The sequence below is a fragment of the Sinocyclocheilus rhinocerous genome, unplaced genomic scaffold (assembly GCF_001515625.1).
Source record: "Sinocyclocheilus rhinocerous isolate Xijiao unplaced genomic scaffold, SAMN03320098_v1.1 scaffold30, whole genome shotgun sequence".
Classification (NCBI taxonomy): Eukaryota; Metazoa; Chordata; class Actinopteri; order Cypriniformes; family Cyprinidae; genus Sinocyclocheilus; species Sinocyclocheilus rhinocerous.
In genome coordinates, this window is record NW_015657838.1 from 245,930 (window position 1) to 273,460 (window position 27,531).

The 27,531-nt window shown below is 37.0% G+C and overlaps 1 protein-coding gene across 3 annotated transcripts in view; it reads right to left on the minus strand.

Moving 5' to 3' along the window:
* LOC107721601 (partitioning defective 3 homolog B-like) overlaps positions 1-27,531 on the minus strand; it is a 334,485-nt gene that overhangs the window by 243,220 nt on the left and 63,734 nt on the right. For all 3 annotated transcript variants that reach the window (XM_016529701.1, XM_016529700.1, XM_016529699.1), the window contains exons 4-5: positions 25,144-25,327; positions 10,142-10,221 (exon numbers count right to left, since the gene is read on the minus strand). In XM_016529701.1, coding sequence (XP_016385187.1) covers positions 10,142-10,221; positions 25,144-25,327 — 264 coding nt within the window. The remainder of the gene's footprint in view (positions 1-10,141; positions 10,222-25,143; positions 25,328-27,531) is intronic.

Here is a 27,531-nt window from a genome sequence, read left to right on the forward strand (position 1 = left end):
GCGCCTGTGATTCATTCTCTTCTCATTTTTAATGATTAGTTTGTGCCGTTTGAGTCATGGTTTGATGCTTTTGCTAATTAAAGAACAAAAGCATTAATCTATCGGCTGACTGATGATCTGATGAGCATATCACAAATTTTATTTGCTCGTAGTGCCTGATCTCCTCGCGCTGACCCTCATCTAATGAATGACACGGATGGAGCTGGCAGTAATGGAACAGTGCCAAACAAAGAGAAGGCAGCAGCCTTGACAGAGCCAAGAGGGGAAGCAAACACACTGGAGGGTATGATGGGATACGCACCACATGCTGAGAGGGTTTTGAGAGTTTGCTTGTGTTTCATTGGTTTTAAACAAGGCAAACATCACATACACCTGTTTTCAAAAAGAAGACATCTGCTCCCATTACTCATTCAAGCTGATGACGGTTATCAGACTATAAGCAGCATCGTTTCAAATGTACACCTATACATTATTACATTCAGTGCAGCTCTGTTGGACTTCTCCATTTAGTATGTGGTAAACATTAACTATTAATTAAATTGTGTCATAATTTGCTCGCCCTCGTGTCATTTCAAACCTATAAGACCTTCCTTCATCTTCAAACCATCAATGAAGATATTTTTAATGATACCTGAGGGATTAATTAGAGAGATTTAATTTAGGCTAACATATATGGGGAATCAATGGCAAAATTATTAAGGGTGATTAAAAATGATTAATTTAAACCTTATTCAGTTGAACAAAGAAGAGTCAAAGATCAAAGTTTACCAGATTTGTATGGATAATTGTCTATTCCTATCGACACAGCAGGTGACCCACGAGCAAAGACGGTAAGAACCTCTTTCAACAATATATAACAAATACCTCATAGGAAGCGTGGTGTTATTTATAATCAAACACACACAAACTTGCCACACCTCCCACAGGAAGAGAGGCATCACAGCTCCAACAAGTGATACATTTAAAGTATCACTTCTTGGTGGCTATTAAACCCACAGGGTTCAAGATACAAAAAAATACTCCCAGAGCAATTAGCAGTCGCTGAGATCTCCCCAGAGGACGACTGTTCTAATGATGGCACAGACAGACAAATAAACATGCATGTGACAGATCATAGAGCAGAAAAGCTTACAGGAGATGTAAACATGAAAAAACAGACTTGGTTTTGAAAATAACTGATAATGAGGGATGCACAATACATTTAAGACCATTTTGGTACTGGTCAATTAAGGCACTATCGCAAAATTATAGCATCATTTTACTCACCCTCATGTCGCTCCAAACCTGGGACTATGTTTTCTGAAATACATAAAAGATAATGTTTTTTCTCCCCAATACAATGGAAGGTTTGGTAGCCAACATTTTTTTTTTAAATATCTTCTTTTATATTAAGCAGAAGAAAGTAGTCATAAAGGTTTGCAATGACATAAGGGTGAGTAAACAATGACAGAATTTACATTTTTGAGTGAACTATCCCTTTAATATACAAGTGAGAATAAAATACCATTTCAACTCAAATTAATATTTCATGTCCACATATGTATTAATTTAGCAAATAGCTGATGCAAAAAGCAGGGTAATGTATAGTTAGTCAAATACAGTCACAAAATAAATCCATTCAGGGTGATACAAGACCTCCCCTGAACACTGTCAGGGTTTACAGTATTTTGAGATATGATTCGCTGTAATTGTACATATCTCTTAATTATTTTACTATATAAATATCTATATATCAGTGTTTTATTTAACAAAGCAACAGTGTGCAGATGTATAATATCAGACGTCATGTTATCAGTATATGAAACAATATGATCATTAGTATCAGCCAAAATTGATGTATTCAAAAAAAAAAAATGCTGACAGTATTTGTTGGAAGTGATTAGCAATCTATCCGTATTTATTTTTAAGATACTGGCTAGTTTGAATGAAGAAAAAAAAAAAAACGTGGGATTCAGGCTGGGTAATGTACTGGATATTTAGTGGTGATTAAACTTCCATTAGTTAAAGATGACCACCTAAATGCTGGAATAAAACGGCAATAATTATCCAAAAGAATTGTTGCGTCCAAACTAATTACATCTCAAAATCACTTAAAATAATGGCCTGTGAAAGCTCAAATAGAGTCTGCGGGAAATTCTGGATCACTGACACCCACCAATTTGGCTTTTAAGATCCTTTCAAATGGGTTAGTTCAGCACTTCTTTTGTCTTTGGAGAGGGAAGAGTATTTTTCTGAAAAGTTTAAAATATCTGCTCGTGCTCCTCAGTGGGAGGTGAGGACAAACCCAAGGGCCGTTTCTCTCCCTTTTCCAACCACTTACTTCTGCCGAAAAGGGCAAGTGACAATCTGAACAATTACAAAGGCCTATTACCTCAATCAGTTATAGAGTAGTGAGGACCCTCTCTTTTTCTGTCCATCTCCCTCCCTCTCTGGTGGTTTTCAGTATAGAAGGGTGCAACTCTGAGTGCATTAGTGAGCTCTAACCCTGTCATTTCTCAGGCACACTTACTTATTACGGACACGGCACATGTTCCTACAGCCAGGAGGAGGAACACGCAGAGCAGACAGGTTCAATAGAGAAGAAGAAAGAGAGAGGTGGAGATGTGTGAAAGACCATGAAGAAGAATGGTAGGTCAAAGAGAAAGAAAGGGCTGTTCTAAAACCTAGTCAACTTTAGGCCATTCAGAAAATAATTGAATATGCCTTTGAAATAACAATTCAATTCCAGAACATGGGCATTATAATTAAAATTAATTACTAAAATTAATGTTAAAAAAATACTTGAAATGCAATATATTATATTGTTATATTTAAACAGCCATACATTAAGCCCAAATGATCAACTATTACATAGACAGCTGCAGTCAAACAGACAAAAGAGTGGATTTACTGAACAGTTGTGCCACAATATTTCAGTGCAAAAAACCTGCATCTTATTCACTAATCACCTGCAATCCAGTTTAACTATGTACGACCTGAGTTGTTATTGCACTGCATTCTAAAGAAGTTCTTCCTATTTTAATTAGGCTTAATATTGTAACTTATTCACAAAAGTCAGTGCTATATGGCAGGTAAAATGAACATTAAAATATTGCCGACAACCTGTTGTGAACATTCGTTATGTAGAATATTGAGCTCTATGATTTCAAAAGACCAAGAAAATAAAAGTCTCCAGTAAAACTCATAGGAAGGGGTGGAGATTATGTTAAATTCTGTAGCTACTGCATGTTTAACACGTGGGCATAGTTTGTTCACTTGGGAATGGCAAAAAAACAGGGAGTGAAAAATCCCAGTAATGGTCTCCTGCCACATTTCTTGGGTGTCTTTGCCTGGCTTTTCTTTGTTCAGGTTCTCTCTCTTTCTGTCACACACAAACACATATCTTCTCCAGCTGTACATAAGCCTTCATCAATGAAAAGTGCCAGTTTAATTACACCCAATGGGCTGAAAGAGAGAGAGGGAGAAGGAGAGAGGGAGAAAGCGAGACAGAGAAATTGATGTTAATTGGGGGTTTGTGAATGAGAGGCTGTTGGATTAAAAGCAGAGCCGTTTTAATTTGAGATCATGTATCCCTTTTGAGTGTCATTTTAAAGAAGCTTGCGAAAGCGCAGAGAGTGTATGAGAGTTCACACTACAGACAGGAGTCTAAGACAGAGTGAGGCTGCGCTAATCAGGCACAAGTCAGGCCGTGTCGTCACAAGGTGTCTCACAAACAAATGGAAACAACACATCTATATGCTAGGATGCAAAAACACACACTCAAGTACAAAACCACTGATGTAAAATTGAGCGCTATGACTGGTTTATACCCTTTGACAGTAGTAATATGACAACAGAAGTCACATACTGTTGAAGTAAAGATTGTTAGGTCACAACTTGTGTATTTTATGCACACTTATGCATTACACATTCTGTCTTTCTGTGTGAGCTGAGGTCAGAATGTCACCTGTTGTCTTTAACTACCATTGCAGTGACATCACACATTAAATTTCATGGCTGACATTAATGTGAAACTAATACTGCCATATTTCTTCATTTAAGTTGAACACAGTGAAAACAGAGTCAAGATGTGAGGGGTTCGACTATGCCGGTCACTCAGCATTACTGATATTCTAGAGCGTGCCGTAAGAGCTGAACCTGCACTACAAATCCTGCTGGATACAGGTGTGGAGGAATGCCCATTATCTGGTAAAGTGAGATTGCTAGGTATTTTGCGATTAAAAAAAGTGTTTGTGAATTTTGAGCTAGTGAGTATTTTTTTTTAAGAGTAGTCCTTTAGTAGCTTTACTTCTCCCCCTGCCATGTATCAAAAAAAATAAAATAAAACAAACGCAACAGTACACACAACAATACACATAACAAAACACCAAAGGAACAACTAGTAGTTTTGCAGGTTAGTGTCAACTGTGAATTAATCAGCACATATTACTTTTGCATGAACAACTGCCATTTATATATATATATATATATATATATATAGATATATATATATAGAGCGAGCTGGTAATTTTTTGCTAGCAGTTCTTTAAGCTTTACTTTCTCCCCCTCTTTGTATAAAAAATATAATTAAATCCATTAAAAATAAATAAATAAATTAAAAAAAAACAAAAAAAAAACTGAGTAGTCCTGAGCTTTTTCATGTCCAATAAAAACAAAACAACAAACTTCTTTGAGTAGTCATCTGAGCTTTACATCTCCCACAAAAAAATAAATAAATAAATAAACCCTTTTTTGAGTAGTCTTCTGAGCTTTACATCTCCCACAAAAACAAACAAAACAAAACACACAACAACACAACACAAAACAAAAACACCAGACCAAAACAAAACAAAAAGGTTATAAATGTTTATTTTACTTTAAAAAAAAGTGTGGTCTTTACCACTGGACTTCTGTATGAACACCAACAAGTGAACACTCTGATCCCAGATGAGAGGGGTGTGCTGCCGGCTGACCCTCTTGGAAACACTGAGCTGGCCAGTGGGTCTGCAGGGTGAGTTCCCTGGGTTCACACTCGGACCACCAACATAACAACCAGCAAAGAAAAGAAAAAAAATCCACATAACTAATTGGTTCTTATGGGACATTCAGAGGGCATAAAAATAGACTAGGACACACAGGACAAATATATCCCCTGAGGAGCCTCTGTCGCTCATGACTAATACCTGAAGAAATGTATCCGCAAGTGACCGATTCCAAGGTTACAAACCTTATCTGCCGTCTCCATCCTCTGGAGTTCTGATTTCAAATTGAAAAATATGATTCTTAAAGTGGATTTAGATAATAATGTGCAAAATGGTTTGCGTTCCACATGCTACAAGTGCAGGAAAGGTGCACAGCAATATAATGGAATGAATACTCTTCAATATAGCCTCAGATGACACGATCTCACTGCACACAAAAACAGTAAGAGCAGACTGAAACTGCCCGTTCCAAAATGACTGACTTGTTTGTTTGACTTATTTGCCAAAGTTTGTGAACAGTATCATATCTTTTTGAAGATATTCAGCGTTTTGTCGGAGATGCTTAAAAGCAAATAAACATGGCTAGAATATCCTCTATGTTGGATTTAAGTGGCTTTTTCTTACAAGATCATACTTTCAAGTTATTAAACTGGCCGAAAAGTGCTCTACAAGCCTGAACCACTGGGACCAAACCACAGTTTGAAACAACATGAGACAGGAGCTCTCTGAAATGCAGAGCATTTGCTAAGCAAATTCTCCCAAACAATTTACATAAGAATGCGTTTATGAACAACCTACACAAAAATGTGTGTTGTGTTTCATGAAAAAGACCCAATATACAGTGCTGAAGAACAACTAATCACTTTTGGCAGGTTATTGGCGCCTGTGAAGTAATCAGAACGTATTACTTTTCCATGAACAGAAAACAAAGTTTACAAAGTCTATACACTTTTTGTCTTTTCTTTTTTTCCATTCAACTGCCATATGTATATGGCATACTATTATTCAAATGTTTGGGGTTGGTAAGATTTTGTAATTGTTTTTTTGTTTTGTTTTGTTTGTTTTTTAAGTAACTTTTGCCCACCAAGGCAGTATTTATTTTATCAAAAATATAGTAATATTGTTAAATATTACTACAACTTAAAATAACTGTTTTCTATTATAATCTTTTTTTAATGTAATTTATTCCTGTCATGGCAAAGCTGAATTTTTAGTAGCTATTACTCCAGTCTGTGTCACATGATTGTCCAGAAATCTTTTTTCTTCTTGATTCTTTGAAATATATATATATATATTTTTTTTTTAGGCTGGTATAATCTTAAAAAAAAAAATAATAATAATAATAAAATAAAAATAAAACTGTGGTTGGTCACTTGTCACGTCAGACGATCTCTTCCTGTCTAAGTGGGCAGATTTTGGCTAGAAGATTGTGTCTGCAATTATGTAATTAGTCAAATGTCTAGCAATGCAATACTACCCTCTCCACACATCAGAACAAGGTGAAACTGTAAAGACAGCAACCCACCATCTGGCCCAAATACATTTTCCATATTCCACTGCACAACCTATTATCTGCATGTGTGTGTATCTGTGAAAGAGATACGTCTGCAAGTTTGCGTGTTTGTTTGCTTGACAGAAAGAGAGCAGAGAACCTCCATCTCTGATGTGCCACAGGTGCTGTAAACCCTGCAGGAAATAAAGCTTCTTAAATACAATGAAAACACAGGAGTCAGCCAGCCGGCTGCTAAATGATACACAGGCAATGAAGGGAGAGATGAAGGAAGCATGGCGCAGCATAAGAGAAGAGGAAACGGGGATGGCTCCAGGTGTGAGGGCACCCAAGAAAACTGCTTTAATGTGTAATGAAAATCTAAGGAAGAAGGCCAAACCAACAAAAGGAAGAGATCAAAGGTCTTGTGGACAGAGACCGAGGCTGAAGAACAGGAGTCAGGTTGCACAGGGAGGAAGAGTCTCTGTTTGGGAATGTTTGTGGAGCGTTCCAGAACACTGATATAGGTGTGTGAGAGTGAGCAGCACATTATACTCTTAGAGGTTCCGCTGTCCGCTTCACATTCCCCTCACCCGGAAAGAGAGGGAGTTCCCTAAACCCTTCAGGGACAGCTGGGGGTGTAAGACGCTTAGGGTCTTCCGACCCCAGAGGAAAAAGGATAACCTCATTCATCTTGGTACTGAGGCTTTATCTGTCAGGTTGTGCTGAAGTTTGGTGTCTTGCCGCAGGTTTCCTGTCCGTCTGAGGGTGTGCAGACAAAAGAAACGTTTCTCATCAGACACTTAAATTATCCAAAAGCCCCTCCATGCTACCTGATACTGAAGGATCTCAACTAATAACAGGCATGGAGAACACACAAATCTTCAATAAATCAAATACTGGACCTAAAACCATTCAGAGTAACAGAGAAAACACTAATTAATTTCCAGTGTGTTGTCGGCTACTTGTATCAGTCACTCAGACACTACTACATGTAAAAGCCTGTTTGCAGAGTGTTAAAGTTCAGTATGGCAAGATGTTAAAGATGTTACGCTCCTTCAGACATGCTACAAACATTTTTGGGATTATGAAGTAACCTTTTCTGAACATACTGATTTTTGTCTTTCTTCGCTCAATTAAAAAAATTCTAGACAAATAAGATTTACTGGAAGGTTTTTTTTTATTAAAAGATCTAAACTACACTTATTAGTGTAGAAATATCTCCAGTATGACCCTCGAAGAACAGAACGTTATCATGTTGGCTTTTGGGCAAGCTACATGTCCCAAGTTCTCAGAGAAAACAATATCTACCAGATCAAATACCTGAATATTTTAGAGCGGCGCAAAACCAGGGGAAAAAGTGATATTATAAAAATTACTATATATATATACATATATATATAATTATGTTTTTTATATAATTACAAAAATAAAATATTAAAAATACTTTTAATTAATATTAATATAATATTTAATCAAATATATAATAAATATATAAACTAAACAAAAATGACAAATGTTGCCTTGATTTACTGGCCAGAATTTTTTATCACCCTCATGGCCTCAGTGTGAAAAAGCATTTTTCAAAAATAGTCTGTGTTTTGTGTCACTTTGTTCCATTGCTTGGTGCAAGCAGGCCTTAAATCTAGGTGCACTAGGAGACAAAGCAAATTTATAGCAAAGAAAAAAAACAGGACTTTCTTTTCACAAACAAACACACAAAACCCATATACAACCTGTGGTGAGGTACAGAGCAAGAGAAGAGGGAACAGAGTAAAGCAAAAAGAAACAATAAAAAGACACACAAAAAAAATTAAATTCAGAGCGAGAATGAGGACAGACAGAGAGGAGCGAAAGAAAGAGAGGTGAAGTGCATTAAAGCCATCCACGATGTTCCAATAAAAGGCTCTGAATGAGCAGAGTGGTAATCATAAAAAACTCCATCTATTCTGAGCCAGTCCATTAAGCAGGCGGGGGGAGAGCGAGACAGTCCATTAAGCAGACCAGGGGGGAGAGAGAGCACGTAAGAGAGAAACAAATGGCTATACTTCACTAACTCCACAAAGCTCCATAAATGCATTCAACACACTGTAGCGATACAGCTCTGCTCATATGCCATTTCATCAGAACATTGAGGCTATTCTAGATCAGCATTTTATTGAAGGAGAAGGGAAAAAAGTGAGCAAATGATTGAAAATGCAACAAAAGAGAAGAACACAAAATAGTGAATCAATGTCTCGCTGCTGGTTTCAGTCTGGAAGCTTTAATGGAAACCTTGAGACCTTCTGCAAAATAACCACAAAAAAAAAAAAAAACTTTCTCATTAAGAATAAGCTGCAATGCACTGAGAACCTTTTGGTTTAAGTATGTTTTCAGCTGAATATTATTTAAAAGGTGATGTGTGTCTGGAAACGTGTTTGAAAACAGCACTAAACACCAGTTGTGGCTTGGAAAACACACTGCTGCTTTAACATGTACATAAAATACATTTAAAATACATTGTAACTCAACATTATCCAGGTTTAATGTGCAACCATGTTTAAAGGGGTCATATGATGCTGCTAAAAAGAACATTATTTTGTGTATTTGGTGTAATGAAATGTGTTTATGCGGTTTAAAGTTTAAAAAACACATTATTTTCCACATACTGTACATTATTGTTTCTCCTCTATGCCCCGCCTTTTTGAAACGCGTCGATTTTTACAAAACTAATCGGTCTGAAAAGCGAGGTGTGCTCTGATTAGCCAGCTATCCAGTGCGTTATGATTGGCCGAATACCTCAAGCGTGAGACGGAAATGTTACGCCCCTCACATACTGCTGATGCCGTGTCCGGCCGGAGCGACAAGACATAAACATTAAAACCCATAACAAACGAGGCATTTGTTGCATCCAGTGGGGACATAATTACGGATTATAATGACTTATACTGTCTTTTTACGCATTGCGTTGCATTGCGCCGCGTAAACATAAAACCCTGTCTACACAGCGTCTCCCTGACATGGCTGCATCAACACTACTGCTGTTTCTGAAACCACGCCTTCTTTCTTTGCTTGCACATTTGGGCGGCATTATGCAAATATTTCCACATAGTGAGGTAGATATGTGGGGGCATGTTAAAACGAGACGTTTTAGGTAGGCGTGGTTAACTCTTAACTTTTATAAAGAATATCTCTTTGGATTTGAGACTTTAGTCTTTGCAACTTTACAGATCTTCTTTATGCACCAAGAGCTTGTAACACTCCAAAGAGAAAGGAAAAACTGAAATCGCATCATATGACCCCTTTAATATATTTGGAAAAATCTCAGTGATCAAGACATTTTCCAAAATCAATGATCAAAAAAAAAACAGCTTAGACCAGTTTGGTTCCAGCTGGTTGTTTTGTGTAGATCAGTTTGATTATGTAGTCACGATGAGTGGAAGGCAAAAATCAGCAGGAAAACATACCTTACAAGATCAATAGGATGCAGTGTGGTGCTTTTAACTGCTATATGAGCTGGACACCACCTGTATGTCATGTTTAGCTGACATTTTCAGCAGGGTCAGTAAGGTTGTAAGTATTTATAGCAGCATACTGTACACTGATTGAACATTAGACATAATAGTGATGTATAATAATGTTACATTCTAATGTGATGACATGAGATCAGGAGTCTGAAAGAGCGTTGAGGAGTGTGTCAGCGCAGTTTTACCATGGCTCTGCAATTCCCATCTTCCATCTGAGGAGGTCCAAGCGCAGAATCGCTACTGCTCCGTACCAGCAGAGGAGTACCTGAAACACAAGCACACAAAATGAAATATAATATAAAATACTATTACAATATATAGTTTATTATATATACTAATATGAAAGTGTATAGTATATTTTTACCACATTATATATACATACTTTTGAAATATATGTGAATTCATTTATGTATTGTTAAATATGTATACAAATGTTTTGGGCAGGATTTTACTACTTTTATTCAGCAAGGATGCATTAGATTGATCAAAGTGCAAGGAAGGACATCTATAATGTTACACGGTGTAAATATTCCTCCTGGTGTTCATAAAGAGAACCATAAAGAGAAAACAGTGTGGAAGACATGCTTATTATTTAGAGTAATTAATTAGTTATTGTGCATTTGGGGTTGAATTGGCTACAATGGCTGTTTAGTTGAAACAAAATACTCCTCACTTAATATATTCTGTCTCCCAGCAATACATCACATTATGGACATCAAATGTGTTGTGACGTTGTTCACAGTTGTCTCCTCTTAAGCCCAGTGTGCTGCGTTTCATGATTGGACATGAGTGTTTGTTGTCTTATCAGTTACATTCCCCCGGCTCAGACGCTGAAGCGGACTCTGAACCCGGAGTTAAACACAGTTTACATCTCACTTATTCACACTCCAGTGGAGCGGGGGCACATCAAGCACCCTGCGAGAGTGAGGGAGGAAAAAAACCTGACAGCGTTTCAAGAAGCTTTAAAGGAATATTTTGTTCTTTTTCTGCACAGCAAACAGCGGCTGTCTGGGTTTCAAGAGGCTCTGACATGATGACGCTGTGTAAATTCCAGTCTGCTGCCTCCCTCAAGCACGCCGCATGCATTTTCAGACCTGTTGCTTGCCATCAATAGTTTAAAATGCCTTTAACCTCGCATGTGGGCAAGAGCTCTCAGCACACAAGACCCCAGATGACTCACCGGTGATATTGCAACTGCATATTTGAGATGAAAAATACCCAACATTTGCGTTATATATTCACAGTTTCTGTTGGTGTGTGGTTGCTAAGGTGTTCTGAATGGTTAGGACTCCAGGTAAGGAGTTTTCAAACTTTCTGAATGACATGCACTCACAAACTTTTTTTCCCAAAATGTGATAAACTTTTTTCCTAAAGAACAGGCAAAAGCATGCACATCGATCTCAAATGGGTGCTCAACTAAGAAACAAGTGGAAACATTTTTTGAATGTAAAGTCGGCAACACCAAAGCTCCAAAAGTATCAAAAAATTTATTTTTTTTAAAAACTGTCGCATAGCATATGTGATGTTTCGAGCACACAGGCTCTTCATCAGACAAATGAACAGCACTAATGTACCAATCTTTATAGGCCTACCTCGAGGTGATCAAAGGTCACATGACCGTACAATATTAACATGATTAACGTAAACAAGAGTGGAGAGAAGCACATGGCGGAACATGTGAGAGACGCTCTGGATGAAAGCGCACTTTCACTCTCTGACAGCAGATAATCCAAAAGGCCTCACGCTGTAAAAGCAATTTCTTGATATCACCTCCGCGACGCGGACACTTAACTACCTCAATGCCTATGTACTGAAGAGTGGAAACTGAGTGTCTTGAATCTGCAAAGTGCTGTGCTACCGGACTTTTTGGATCGCGATGTCTAATTGCACATCGATGTTCAGAGATGCGAGTTTTTAGAGGTCTGCTAGTCTTACCAATATAACATAAACCACAGGGGCAACGCAACCGGTAAATGACATTAGCGGTCTTACACGAAATAGTGCCTCGAATTTTACAATTTTTTAGCCGTGTGCGGATGTGTAAAGGTCGACGTCTTATGTGAAATTACACTGTTGACAGTTACCGCATCTGTAATTCCCATATGGTATTTTGTTCAAGAAATGAGGAGCAGGTTTCAAATCAGCTCTGACCAAAATATTTCGGAGATTAGGTGTTTTCTTATACACTAAACGAGGTGGTTTGTCAAAACATTTCTTGAGGTTGGGATCACTCTCTACAATATGCCAATGTTTTAATAAAACATTGTCAATGTCCTTCGAAACAGGCGAATATTGGATATAACAATTAACACGACGGTCACATTTTTTTTGTTTTTTAACGAGACTCTCTTGTTGTGGCACATCTTTAAAACGACTCACTGCAGACTGAATCCACTCTTCTCGCTATGATTGTTTTCTGAATCTCTCTGATAACATTTGTGATTGCTGTTGAAAACTTTTTTCCTAAAATATAAATGAAGCTATATATTTTATTTATAAATTTATACAGTGAAAAAGTGTGATTTTATTTGTAATTCATCTTGTAATTAAAATCAAATCTAATTCTTCAAATTTCTGCTTTGACAGTCCTTCTGAATTAGTTGTATAGTCTGATGAGATACATATTGTACAATATAACTGATAACCAATATGATTGCCAGTATTAATTTTGTTATTATAACATAACATAATACCCATTTATATTGTACAAAAATAAAACAATTATAAATAGGTCTAAAATATTATTGGAAAAGTATGTATTTTCTATTAATTTGACACTGTTAAATAGAATAAAAAAGTGATAAATTATGTCAGATGCAGTACATTTAATGTTAGTAAAGGCTTCTTAAACCAAAAACTTAATAAAGATGACCACATGGCCATTTCTACCATCTCTCTGAACCTTAGAATTAAACAGAAGCCAACTTGCTATATTTCAGACATCTAAATATAAAGTAGCGCTGTTTTGATTCCCTTTTGTCTGTAGCACAAATGGTGCAGGTTATGCACCAAAGTTTAATTGAATATTATAATGGTTTTGCACAGCTTAGCAGGCACCACTAATAAGAAAAAAAGCACTTTCATTAGTACAGCAGGGGGTCAGCAGTGTGTCCAGCCTAACTCATCTCTGGGTCTTCAGTCAAACCTGAACATTCACACACGCCCTCATTCACTCTCTACTGCCTACTAAATCACAGGGTGTAGCGGGATGAAAGCCCCTTCGGCTGCCCCTCAGCCTTCCTTTCAATGTGACTATAAGGAGACACAGTTCCTCTTGAAGACCTCCAGCTGTTCAGAGAGACAGCCTGTGTGCTGCTCCTCTCCATTCAGTCAATTACATCTAACAACCAGCCCAACAGAGGAGCGTGCCATCATAATCCAGTAGAAGGATCCCAATATAACGGCTCATGGGCATGAATACAGCTAAACAAGTTTAATAAAGCACTGTGTAAACTGAAAGAAAGGACATTGTGTTAACCACTGTACTGAGCTCTGATGCACGATTTAATGTTAGTAAAGGCTTCTTAAACCAAAAACTTAATAAAGATGACCACATGGCCATTTCTACCATCTCTCTGAACCTTAGAATTAAACAGAAGCCAACTTGCTATATTTCAGACATCTAAATATAAAGTAGCGCTGTTTTGATTCCCTTTTGTCTGTAGCACAAATGGTGCAGGTTATGCACCAAAGTTTAATTGAATATTATAATGGTTTTGCACAGCTTAGCAGGCACCACTAATAAGAAAAAAAGCACTTTCATTAGTACAGCAGGGGGTCAGCAGTGTGTCCAGCCTAACTCATCTCTGGGTCTTCAGTCAAACCTGAACATTCACACACGCCCTCATTCACTCTCTACTGCCTACTAAATCACAGGGTCTAGCGGGATGAAAGCCCCTTCGGCTGCCCCTCGGCCTTCCTTTCAATGTGACTATAAGGAGACACAGTTCCTCTTGAAGACCTCCAGCTGTTCAGAGAGACAGCCTGTGTGCTGCTCCTCTCCATTCAGTCAATTACATCTAACAACCAGCCCAACAGAGGAGTGTGCCATCATAATCCAGTAGAAGGATCCCAATATAACGGCTCATGGGCATGAATACAGCTAAACAAGTTTAATAAAGCACTGTGTAAACTGAAAGAAAGGACATTGTGTTAACCACTGTACTGAGCTCTGATGCACGACCTATGCAATGATCTATATTAGGGATGAACCGATATAGAAACACTGACTGATACAATAGGCAATATTTATATACCGTTCTGCCTCTTTTCCAAAAAAAACAAAAATCCCAAATTTTAGATTAAGGAATATAATATATATCAACTATAATATAATATAATATAATATAATATAATATAATATAATATAATATAATATAATATAATATAATATAATATAATATAATATAATATAATATAATATAATATAATATAATATAATATAATATAATATAATAAAAGTTATATATATATATATATATATATATATATATATATATACCGTGAATATAGTCATTGACAATAATGATAACGTAATATAAATTTAAAAATATATATTTCATCAGATTACACAATATTTCAGAAGGACTGTCAAAGCAGAAATATATTGTTTGAAGAACTGAATGGTGTAATTACAACATCCACCAGAAGACTCATGGTGTGGACCCCTGTTCTATACTCTTTTGTTCCTATATAACTTCCTGTATTATAAGATTATTTCCTTTCTTTTCATTCTACTGAAATAAGAATAAAGTTCTTCCTCAAGCAGGAATTTAATTTCAGATGGCAATCACCCAAAAAGACAGTGAAAAGGAACTGATCCATGGCTATGGATTTATGAAACCATCGTTCTGAGTTTTTCTCATCATCACACAGAAAAAAGCAGACAGCAAGAGTAAGAGAGGAGAGTGAAAAAAAAAAGATACAGACACAGACAGAACTGTAAGGATCTCCACTGGCGGTCGAAAGGGCCTTCCTGTGGGGCTCGTCTGTCAGACAGTGTGTGGATCTCTGCTGTAAGCCCAGTCTAATCAAAGCTCTTCAACACAGATCACTGACACCCTGAACAAATGAGTCACAATAAGACTGACAATAAAACAGAATTAGAAAAACTATTTACAGTAACCAACTATAAATAAAATCATATTCAAAGTCTGACTATCACCTGTAAAACAGCAAAACACCTTTATTAAGAAGCTTAGGTCAACATTAAAGGTGAAGTGCGGCATTTAATTATTTATTTATTTTTAAATGTAAAAATACTTTGTCCTATCCCAACTCAATATGCAGATACAACCATAAGGAACTAGACTGACTCTTAAAGGGGTCATATGATGTTGCTAAAAAGAACATTATTTTGTGTATTTGGTGTAATGAAATGTTTGGAGAAAAATTTAAATATTGCAGCTCTACTGTTTGTTTGCCTTTACAAACACTTAAAAGAAGTCTACACTATACACCAGATGTCCTACACTAAATGCCCTACACATTCCAGGTATAATTGTAGTCAAAGTGTCTTTGCATTTTGTTTTACATCATTTTCCTCCCTTTCTTTAACCTTAGAATTAAACAGGCTGTTTCTGATACTGTACCTTTAAGATGTCTACATGTAAATAGCCTCTGTTTTAATTGGCTAGGCTCTTTACATGGGGTAAAATTCACACTGTATTTAATTAAATAATTAGTTTTGAAATGTTGTTGTATGCATTTGTCATTTTTATTTAATTTCTTTTATTTTCTTAAATGTGTGTATATATATAGTATTTATAGAGTTTTAGCTTTTAGTTTAAATTACTTTTTCTTATTTGTAAGTCGCTTTGGATAAAAGCGTCTGCTAAATGACTAAAAGTAAAAGTAAAAGTAAAAGTAATTAAATTTGTAAATAATTGGTGTTCATATGCAAACACAGGTGGTTATTAATTTAAACATGTCTCCTTTTAAATTCACTGTTAAAAATAAATAAATAAACACCTCAACATTGTCATCTTGTTTTCCAGTACAAATATCTACACAATCCAAAATCAAGAACACAACACAAAATCAACACAAAATGACTTAAATTCTTCATAAAACAAGACTTAATATCTTATTAAAATTCAGTTTTTGCTTAAAATTCAGTTTAGTTTCTCAGTGTTCTAGATCTAAAAGACGTTCAAGCTAAGCAGTTTTCCTTCACATATGAACAGTGGCATCTAAATTCAGCAGATCTCCATTAAACATCAGAGTTAAGCAGCTATGTCCTGCAATGACAAGGAACAAGAGTGAACACCTTAAGCACAATTAGAAAGACTGGCCTTCCTCCCCATAGTTCCTCAGCATCCATCACTCTCATTCATGAGCGATTAGCCTTGCGTGATGCGCTTTCAGTGGATGTTCGTTAAGACTCCGTCTTTGACTGATTTGGCAGCAGCTTATTCCTCAGTCTCAGACGACGCTGCTCCGGTTCCTACTGGTCGGATGAGAGCCGAAGGCCATTAAAGGAGAGGGTAACTGATGGTGTGTCAGCAACATGATGAGTGTAGATTTAGACTCACAGAATCAAGGCAGATGGAGACGAGCGGGACGTTCTGCTCAGTGGTCTAAAACTGTAGACCTGAGGGTCTTTACTCATCACTGTCTCTCTTCATCTTTATCTATCTGCCTCTTCAATGTTGAATTAGTTACTTTTACTTATCTACTGCTGGACGCGTGTACAAACACAAGAGAAGTGAAGGAAGTCAATGACGTGCATTTTTGCACATTTAAACACAGCTACCAGCTCAGAACAAAAGGATCTAAAATAATGGCAGGGGAAACACTGAACATCCTTTCAAATCAAATTAAAATGATCTATGAGTTCAAGTACTCACTGACTGAACATGTAAACAGTCACTTCTGGCACGCCAATACCCAAAAAACAACTTCAAATGCTGGCAAAACTATGACGAATTTCCCTTTACTCTAAGGACAGAGACATACTTGCATCCACGCAAATGCAGATGCGAATACAGTCCCTCTGTACATATAGTGAAGTACAAAAGTCTGAAACCACTAGTGAAACTGCTTAAATTTTGCAATAAAGAAAAGTAAGGATGCATTAAATAGATCAAAGAAGTGATAGAAGACAAGACTTTCACATTTTTATTAAAGAAAAAATAGGCATTTCAATAAAAATGTAAAAATGTTCTTTTGAACTTTTTAGTCATCAAAAAAAATCCAGAATAAAAATATAATATAAATATAATGGCTGCTGAATCTTCGGCTATGCCATCACAGGAATACATTACATGTATACATATGTGTGTGTGTGTGTGTGTGTGTTAGTTATAACACAATTAAAATATTTTAATGCAGTTAACACACCCACTCCGCCCCAGGCCTGGTCATCTTACATTTCATACAGTTGACTGTTGACAAACATGATGCAGGGCAACAACTCACTGCACGATGTAGCCTATAAAATGCAGTTAATTCCCGTTAAAATTTAAGATATTGGGGAAAAAAAATAACCCCAAATGTTTTTGTCCAGAATAGCACAAGTGCAAATATGATTTTATACAACAGTTCAGTAAATAAGAATTTAATATTTTGGTTATGCTATAATAGTGTCTGTTCTTGCTCAATTTTGCCAATGAAAATATCATCTATAAAGCCACAGCAGAACTGTTGTGCGTCTCTTAAAAGGGTCCTATTATGCTCTTTTACAAAGTCTTGATTTTGTTTTGGGGGTGTACTAGAACAAGCTCTCATGCTTGGTGGTTCGAAAAACGCATTATTTTTCACATAATTTACATTATTAAAATACCTTTCTCCCCATCCTGGGCAGCTTTAATCTCCTTTTTGGTAATTTCATGACTTAACTGACCACAACATTGCATGAACATAGTTTATTTCACGCTTTGATATGAAAGGATATAGGCTACAGCGCGCGCTGGCGTCTTTGTGCGAGCAATTGAAGAGCACGCGCTGAGAGCACAGTACCATTTCCGCACTCACTTGACTCGTGCCTGGCGCTGAAGTGAAGTGGAGCGTGTGTCTGAAACGTCTCCCGTTTTCAGTCGTTCTGCGACTGAATAAATGCACTTCTTGTCAAGAGAAAAAGTGACAGAAGCAGCAGTTGTGAGTGGGGTGGCCAACCCTAGCCCCTCCCCTGCGTTAATTGCGTTAAATATTTTTTACGCGTTTAACTGAAAAAATTAATCGCCTGTGTTAATGTGCTAATTCTGACACTACTAATATACAGTGGTGTGAAAAAGTGTTGGCCCCCTTCCTGATTTCTTATTTTTTTGCATGTTTGTCACACTTTAATGTTTCAGATCATCAAACAAATTTAAATATTAGTCAAAGATAACACAAGTAAACACAACATGCAGTTTTTAAATGAAGGTTTTTATTATTAAGGGAAAATTATATATTAGGGCTGTCAGTTGATTAAAATGTTTAACCTAATTAATTACTTTATGTGGCAATTAATTAATCTAAATAATCGCATATTAAATTTGGCTGTGAAAATTCAAAAAAGTAAAAAATATATTTTAAATTGTAATAATATTTCACAATATTACTGTTTTTAGTGTATTTTTCAATACAGTAAAAACAGTAATAACCTTGACAGGGTTAAAAAAAACTTATCTACCCCAAACTACGATAGACTATGTACATATTTTTAAAAATGATTTTTTATTGCAAATACAAAGGGGTCTCAAATATAGTATTATTATACTATTATTATACTGCTAGCTAAAAACATATCTATACATTTAATTAATTTGCTCAGTAGGATTCTCTCCAAACTACTGCTCCACCATGACAGCCTTGAAGAGAAGAAATCACTGACCGTACAACTGGCCATAAAATTTCACACAAACACCTAATATAGCACCCCTTGTGGCAATGTCCTATGCATGAAATCAAGTGTTGTAGCTAAAAGCAACTGGGTTCACACAGATTTGCATAAAGGCGAACCTCTACATCAAATTCAGCCTCCCTCCTCTGCTATGCCCAGCCACTGAACAATCTATTCAAAAAGCTGAAATTGATTTTTTGCCTTTCTGCTTTGTGAATTAATTGGGGTAATAAAACAAGCCTATAGAGCATAAAATAGTATTACAGACCTGCTCTGGTAACAGGGATTTCCCAGGTCATCATATAACTAAATGAAAGGTGGCTGATTGGATTGTGAAGATGTGTGCTCTTCCTGTGTTCATGGTTGGCTGAGTGCTGAGCATTCATTTGGACAAGAAGAATAATCCACTTAGAGAGGCGGGTCGGGCCATACACTGGCTATAAAAAGTATTCATACCCCTTCATTTTTTTCACGTTTTTTATGTTGCAGCCTTATGTTAAACTGCTTTAAATAACTTTTTTTCCACATCAATCTACACTCCTTACACCATAATGACAAAGCAAAAAACAGATTTGTGACAACTTTGCAAATTTATTAGAAATAAAAAACAAATGATTCCATTGCATACATTTTCTGGGACAGTTGAAATTTCACTCAGGAGCATTCATGTTGCTTGTAGATGTTACTACACCTCGAGTGGCGTTAACCTGTGGCAAATTCATTTGAATGGGTATGATTTGGAAAGGCACACACCTCTCAATAAAAGGTCTAACAGCTGAAAATGCATATCAGAGCAAAAACCAAGCCCTGAGGTCAAAAGAACTGCCTGTAGAGCTCAGAGACAGGATTGCGTCAAGCCACACATCTGGGGAAAATTTCAGAAAAAAATTCTGCTGTATGGAAGGTTCACATGCATGTAGCCTCTATTATCCATAATGGAAGAAGTTTGGAAACACTAGGACTCTTCCTAGAGCTGGTCTCCTGGCCAAACTGAGCAATTGATGGAGAAGCGCCTTGGTTAGACTGGTGACCAAGAAGCTGATGGTCACTCTAGTTGAGCTCCATGATCTTAAGCCCGGAACACACCAAGCCGATGCCGATGAACTAGTGGCGATGAAAGCAGACTGCGGGTTGGCTCACGTCGGCAGAGTCTGGGTCCAAAGTTGCCCTGACACACTAAGCTGAAGCTCGACACCCGACGGCCATGTAGCACGTCCGTTTTGCGTTTTTTCTCATGCACTGGTTCGCCAGCTGAACAGCCAAACAGAATGATCAGATGGCTGACTGACCGACGAGCTCTGACGGCGATTCAACATGTCGAATTGTTCGAAAAAAAGCCAACGAGGACCAACGTCAGCCGATGCTGCGGAACACACTGAGAAAACTTAGACGGCCGACGAACAAAAACTGCCTGACGGTCGACTGTCAACTTGGTGTGTTCCGGGCTATACTGTATATGCAGATGGGAGAAACTTACAGAAAGACAAACATCACTGCAACACTCCACCCATCCGGTCTTTATGACGACGTGGCCAAACTCAATCCTCTCCTCACTGAAAACACATGAAAACACACTTGGAATTTACAACAAAGCACCTAAATTCTCTGATCTGATGAACCGCAATTCCAAGCATCATGTTTGAAGGAAACCAGGCACTGCTCATCACCTGCACAGTAGCATCCCAACAGTAAAGTGTGGCAGTAGCAGCCTTATGCTGTGGGGCTGTTTTTCAGCGGCAGGGACTGAAAGGACTTGTCAAAGTAGAAGGAAAGCTCAACACAGCAAAATATTGAGATAGTCTTAATGAAAACCCAGTCCAGAGCATTCAGAACCTCAGACTGGGCGGAAGGTTCACCTTCCATCAGGACAATAGCCCCTCTTGCACCGCATAGTTCTAGGAACTAAGTTATAGGAACTAGCCGGTCGGGTAGTTCCCCGCAAACTTTAGGTTCCCACGGGCCGTTTTCCTGGTTGCATTCGCACCGCCAACAGGAACTCGTGTTCTGACAGGATGACAGGATGTCATTTAAGCGCAGCATCCAACAACATATACAACAAAAGGATGGAGGACACCGTGATCGGAGCTGTGTTTTTGATGTATATACTGGGTTTCATGGTAATGGAGATAGAATGTAGACGTAGAAGTTATGCGATAGAAAGAGCAAATCAGAGGACTAAGAGATGAAATCTACTACGGCAACTTGCATTTCTATATATGATCGAGTCTGAGAAAAGAGCATAAATGTTTAGAAGTGCTTGGACTTCGGCATTGGCCCATTTATCTCCGTTTTCCTTCTTGTAGCCTACTGTAAACTGCTCCGTGAATAATAAACTGTTGTGTGTTTATCCGGCTTTTTAAAAATGGTGGGTGCGGGAGTTTTCCCACATGCGTTTGGCCAATCACACTTACGTCACTAGTAGTTCCTATAAGCGCAGGTTTAGACCCTACTCTAAAGTAGGAGCTAATTTAGTTCCCATAAAAGGAGTTCCTAGAACTAAAATCGTTCTTAGTTCCTGCAGTGCGAGCACGCGAGCATCCGGGCACTTCCGCCAATAGTTCTAGGAACTATGAAAAGGTTCCTCCGGTGTGAAAGGGGCTAATGACCCTAAGCACACAGCAAAAGTGGTGTATAGACAACTCTGTGAATGTCCTTAAGTGGCCCAGCCAGAGCCTGAGCTTGAAACCAATCAAATATTTCTGGAGAAACCTGAAAATGTCTGCCAGCCCCCATCCAACCTCACAGAGCTTGAGAGGTGAAGAGGTGAGGAGAATAATGTCAGATAATTGCCAAATGCAGATGTGCAAAGCTTGTCACATCATACCAAAAAGACTTGAGACGGTAAAGGTGCTTCAACTAAGTACTGCGTTAAGGCTATGAATACTTATGCAATGTACTTATTTCAGTTTTTGAATTTTAATAAATTTGTTAAGTTGTCACAAATCTGTTTTTTGCTTTGTCATTATGGTGTATGGAGTGTAGATTGATATGGAAAAAAAAGTTATTTAAAGCAGTTTAACATAAGGCTGCAACATAACAAAAAGTGAAAAAAATGAAGGGGTATAAATACTTTTTATAGGCATTGTACCAGGGTGTGCGTCTCACTGATTTGGAAGGTTGTTTCTTAATGATAAATCTTTGCAAGTATCACACATTTTTTAAGGAGGTGTACAGTACAATCATGCATCCAGATCACAAAAGCACAGACTTTGTTACAGTCTTTGCTGAATGTGGTCCGAGACAGTCCCTGGCCACCCGTTCAGATATCACCATGCATACTGTATGCATTTACACCTTTCAATATAGCCAATCACAGATTGTTGCAGGGATGATATATTTTTGCATGCCAAAACCCAGAACGCATTTCCAGTTTTCGTTCCGAAGTCAATGGATTTTTAATTGGTTTTTGGTTAAATGCCCAAAACAAGGCCTGTGGTTAACACAAGTTCAAGATATTTTCATACTTAAAATATATTTTCATATTTTTACTCAACAACATAAAACACATCAGTAATACCGCCTTGTGATTTTTAAAGCTTTTAATTGACTAGAAAAAGGCGGTTTTTGACAAGTTGCTAAATGGGACTACAGCGGTTCTCTGGGACATTAAACATCATCATGCCTAAAAGGAGAACTCATCTACTCTATTATTCTGCTTTTACAGCCTCATTGTCTTTATACTCACGATCTTGCAAACTATTCTAATTCAGGAAAATTATTTTAAATAAAGACTGAAGGAGCAGATACAGGTCAGATGCAGTTGAAATGTACACATAAAGACAAGTTCATAGAGGAACAGAGTGCAATATTTGGGCTTTCAAAAGTAAAAATTCCATTCATTTTCTCCATTGGTTTTTAACGATAACTTACAAAACCATAAGACCTAGAAACCGACCTACTGTGAGCTCCAAAGTTGTTAATCGTTAGTATTTGAAGGAGATGAGAAGGTATGATGAGAATCAGAGAAGGTATTTTTCCTACACCCTCAAATGACTTAAAGCTCAACAGACAAAACACATTGTGAATAGAAACTTTGATGAAATAAGTAGATCTAAATATATTGCTGTAATCAATAATTTGTTATTACAAGATTTGTTGATTAATTGTACAGCCATATCTTTAACTTTTCGTGTAAAAACACAGACTTAGTTTCAAATTTCCAAGAACAGTGAATTTGATAACAGACATGTTAATGTGATTTTAAACCATTAAAGCACAAGAAGACCTGGAAGAAAATTCAATTCAGCACCCATGCATTCCTTGCGCTGAGCATATATCCAAAGTGTGTGCACAAACGCAACTTATTTTGCGTCATCTTGTGCTTGAAAGGACAAATACACACAACATTATGTTAAAATATCCTTGTAAACACTGCCGGTTTTGTCTGAACGTAAACAGTTGGTAAAGAAAATGCGTATAGCAGCACATTTGATCCGTGCATGAGGTCTTAAAGTGACAGCAGCCTAATATTCCTGCTGACGTCTGTGCCATTAATGTTAATCAAAGAACAAAAGAAAAAGAAAATCACTCACTGACCTTGACTGAATAACTTTTGTAACTTTAATTAGTATTAATCTATATTTTTTTTATAAAAACTATGGAGTGTTATTCTACATTTGATTTCGATTTATGTACCTGCATTTTGTTCAGTTGTATTTATTTGTGCTGAATACTCGTCTTTAATAATGTTTGAAATCTATATTAGTCTAGTTAATTTTGCTGTGGTATTTTTGTTAAAACCATAGGCAAAGGTTCCTCATGTAAGTGTTCTTTAGGCTGCTGACTTTTGTTCATGGTATTCACCTGCAACAGAATATTTTGCAAAAAGACAGAATAAATATGTTTGATATCTAAATGTTTGACTTCATTTTTTATTTTTTATACCTAATCGGTAAGAATCGGAATCGCTAAAATTCAAACAATACCCAACCCTATTTATAGCCTATGTTTAGCTTTTTTACTTCTGGTAATTTTATTTAGGCTTCAAAATTCATAAAAGTTGTTTGTTTGTGAACATTATTATGGTGAACAAAACATACAAAACATAACATTCATAAACTTTTGTTGTTCACAGAGCTTTTTTTTCTGCAATAATCCCAAAGCCAATGGAAAAATACTAATGTTTTTTTTATCGAGGGAACTAGGGTGATGCTAATGTCCAGGTTTGCCTACAAAAATGTGTGTCACTATTGAAAACACGTTAATGGCAGGTGTTAAAACACACCTAGAGACCCCTGAATTCTGCCAGACAGAGGGCATGGACCGGTTTATGTTCATACGCCATGCGAGAACACCTTTGAGTTACAATTTCAAACGATCCCCTACCACTTTCTTTCCCCACTCAAACATCATGTCTGTATATGCAGAGGCGCGTGTGATCTCTCTTCTTAACAAATGATCCAGATGCAGATCTATGTCAGACCCTGTCGACGTGACAAACGGCATATTTACAGCCATGGAGAATAAAAGAGGAAAAGATCATTCAGTCAACTGACACCTCCACCTTGAAGTAGAAACGAGGAAACTCGAGTACTTCCCAGGAATGCCTGGAATGCGAAAGAAAAAGCCACTTTTTTCAGCATGCTGAACTTTGCGAGCCCCGTGTCTACCTTTACAATGAAACATAAAAAACAAAGGGGCAGATTTACAAGACGACACAAAGAAACTCACACATGCGAACATACATACACACGATTCCTTGGCTTATTTTACTGAGGGTTTCATTTCAGAGCGCAAACATGTTCTAAATCACACCCACTCTGACATTTAGAAGAAATAGGTGTGTGTTTTCTGTATTGGAAGTGTGCATGACATCAGGCAGAGGTGAAACCTGCCCAGATGAAAAACACATGGCTCCCTGAGGTGCAGTAGTACAGAACCGAAATGACTGAAGTATTCCAGACCTGTCCAAACTAAGAGAATATCTCCTTGCCAAAATATATAAGGAAAAAATGCCGGAGGTCTGAATATAAAAGTTTTGTACTTCTCAGCATCAATCTTTTTATCTATGATGGAGAAATTCTTAGGCAGATATTATTATAGTTCAAAGACATGAAACAGAGAGGTTGGTTAAGGTGAGCTGTGTATTAAAAGTGATACTTTAATATGAGCGAGTGCCATAATGCAGTAAGAACGGTGTGCATTTGTTCACAGCTTCATGTGCGAGTCAGAGCATTTCAAACTTAAAACAGGGCCCGATTATGTCACTTTCATAGTGGCAGTCTATTATTCACTCACCATTAACTCAGAAGCTCTTATGTTTGATCACAGCTCTGTTTCACTAATGCGGACACTTTACTACTACCTTTCTTTCTTTGTTTTTTTTTTTTCAGATTGTGCTTATCTGTTCTATTGGATACATACTGGACTTGAGGGCAGATGAGTTGACTTCAATCTCTCCTCCTTTGATTGGCTGGAAGCAGGTGAGTTCAGAGTGGTAGGGTTCTGGGCTGGACTGTCCGTTTAGGCTGCTTCTTGTCCCTGTTCCAATCCCGGGACTCATGGCTCCCCTCTGCTGGGCCTCCTGTTCCTCGTATATAGCGATCAGCTGTGGGACACACAGCACAACAGTACAATTTAGAGCAGATACAGGTCAGATGCAGTTGAAATGTACACATAAAGACAAGTTCATAGAGGAACAGGGTGCAACATTTGGGCTTTCGAAAGTAAAAATTCCATTCCTTTTCTCCATTGGGGAACTGATTTTTAACAATAACTTACAAAACCTTAAGACCTAGAAACCGACCTACTGTGAGCTCCAAAGTTGTTAATCGTTAGTATTTGTCATCAGTGGTGAAAAACTATATTATCCATGATTATGGAAAGAAATCTCCACCAATCAGAGAAGTTATTTTTCCTACACCCTCTGTGAATGACTTCAAGCTCAACAGACAAAACTCCTTGTGAATAGAAACTTTGATGAAATAAGATTAGATCTAAATATATTGCTGTTATCAATAGTTTGTTATTACAAGATTTGTTGATTAATTGTACAGCCGTATCTTTAACTTTTCGTGTAAAAACACAGACTTAGTGTTTAATCCAAACCCAATGCCAAAAATACACACACCAAACACATGTAAACACATAATCTATTTGATTGTTGAAAACTACCAATCAGAATAGCCTCTGGTTTATCATCTGGGTGATACCTAATCTGAACAGCACAACAGCTGTTTAAAGACAACTCTACAATCATCACACAATGGCTGTATCCAAATTCATAATTTTTTCACTCAATCACTATTGCCTATTTTTGTCATAAAATTGCAAAACACCATTTTTTTAAAATAGACTGATTAATTTTTTTTAAAGAAATGAATATTTTTATTCAACAAGGAACCATTAAAATGATTAAAGTGACAAAGACTTTTACATTGTAACAAAAGATTAATATTTCAAATAAATGCTGTTCTTCTGAATTGTATATTCATCAAATAGTCTTGAAAAACTGTATCAGGGTTTTCACAAAAATATTAAGCAGAACAACTGTTTTCAACATTGATCATAATAATTGTTTCTTGAGCATCAAATTAACATATTAGAACGCTTTCTGAAGGATTACTGGAGTAATGATGCTGAACATTCAGCTTTGCCATCACAGAAATAAATGACATTCTAAAATATATTAAAATAGAAAAGTTATTTTAAATTGTATTAATATTCCACAATATTACTGTTTTACTTTATTTTTGATCAGATAAATGCAGCCTTGTGAGTATAAGAGACGTCTATCAAAAACATTTTCACCGACCCAAAACGTTTAAACGGAAGTGTCAGCAAGTGTAAGTTTTACACTATAAATCAAAGTGCATTATAGGTATAAAATAATGCACTATATGCGGAATGAAACATTTTAGAATTCGGGCAACACTGCAAAATAGTTCATACCCAATATATTTTACATATAAAGAAATCAAACGATTCACACTGGCCTTCATTACCTTGTGGATCAGGACACTATAGAGGACATCTAAGGAGCCCAGCATGGTTAGTGTGTATTAGTTTGATCTCAGTATGTGATGATCCATTCACTTCACTTTCTGTGTGTAAGGCCTGCCGGTCTCATCAGCACAGTTAAATACATGCATATGTCCCTATTCACAGAGTCACTGACACTGCACTTAGACTTCTGCTGCACTGCTGTTCTAGGGGCCTCCACACGTGTGCGTCTGTGCACATAGAGCATGTGTGTATGCAGTGAATGAATGCAGTCAGGGACAGAAAGTGGAGTTTGCTGGTAAAACCAGAGGCTTCCTGCCTTAGAGAGGCAGCAGGAGAGTAAACACATAAATAAACAATACACACTGTGACATTCAGGAAAATGTCTGTATGTGACTGTGTGTATATGACTTAAATAAGAGAGTGCTATAGCCAGGATCCAAAATATATCTTTCCTGACTATGCAACATTATTGCGCATCATTTTTATTATTCATCTCCATTCTTATGACAATGGGGTTATTTAGCTGGAGCACCAAATCAGCATATTAAAATTATTTCTGAAGGACATGTGACACTGGACTGGCGTAATGGCTGCTGAAAATTCAGAACTGCCATCACAGGAATAAGCTACATTTTAAACATATTCAAAGAGAAAACAGTTATTTTAATTGAAACAATTTTTCACAATTTTAATGTTAATTATTATTACAATATTAATATTAAATATTAAAATATTAAAATTTATTTTAAATAAAAAATAAAAAATAAAAAGATCTTACCCAAGCCTTTGAACAGTAGTGTATGTCTC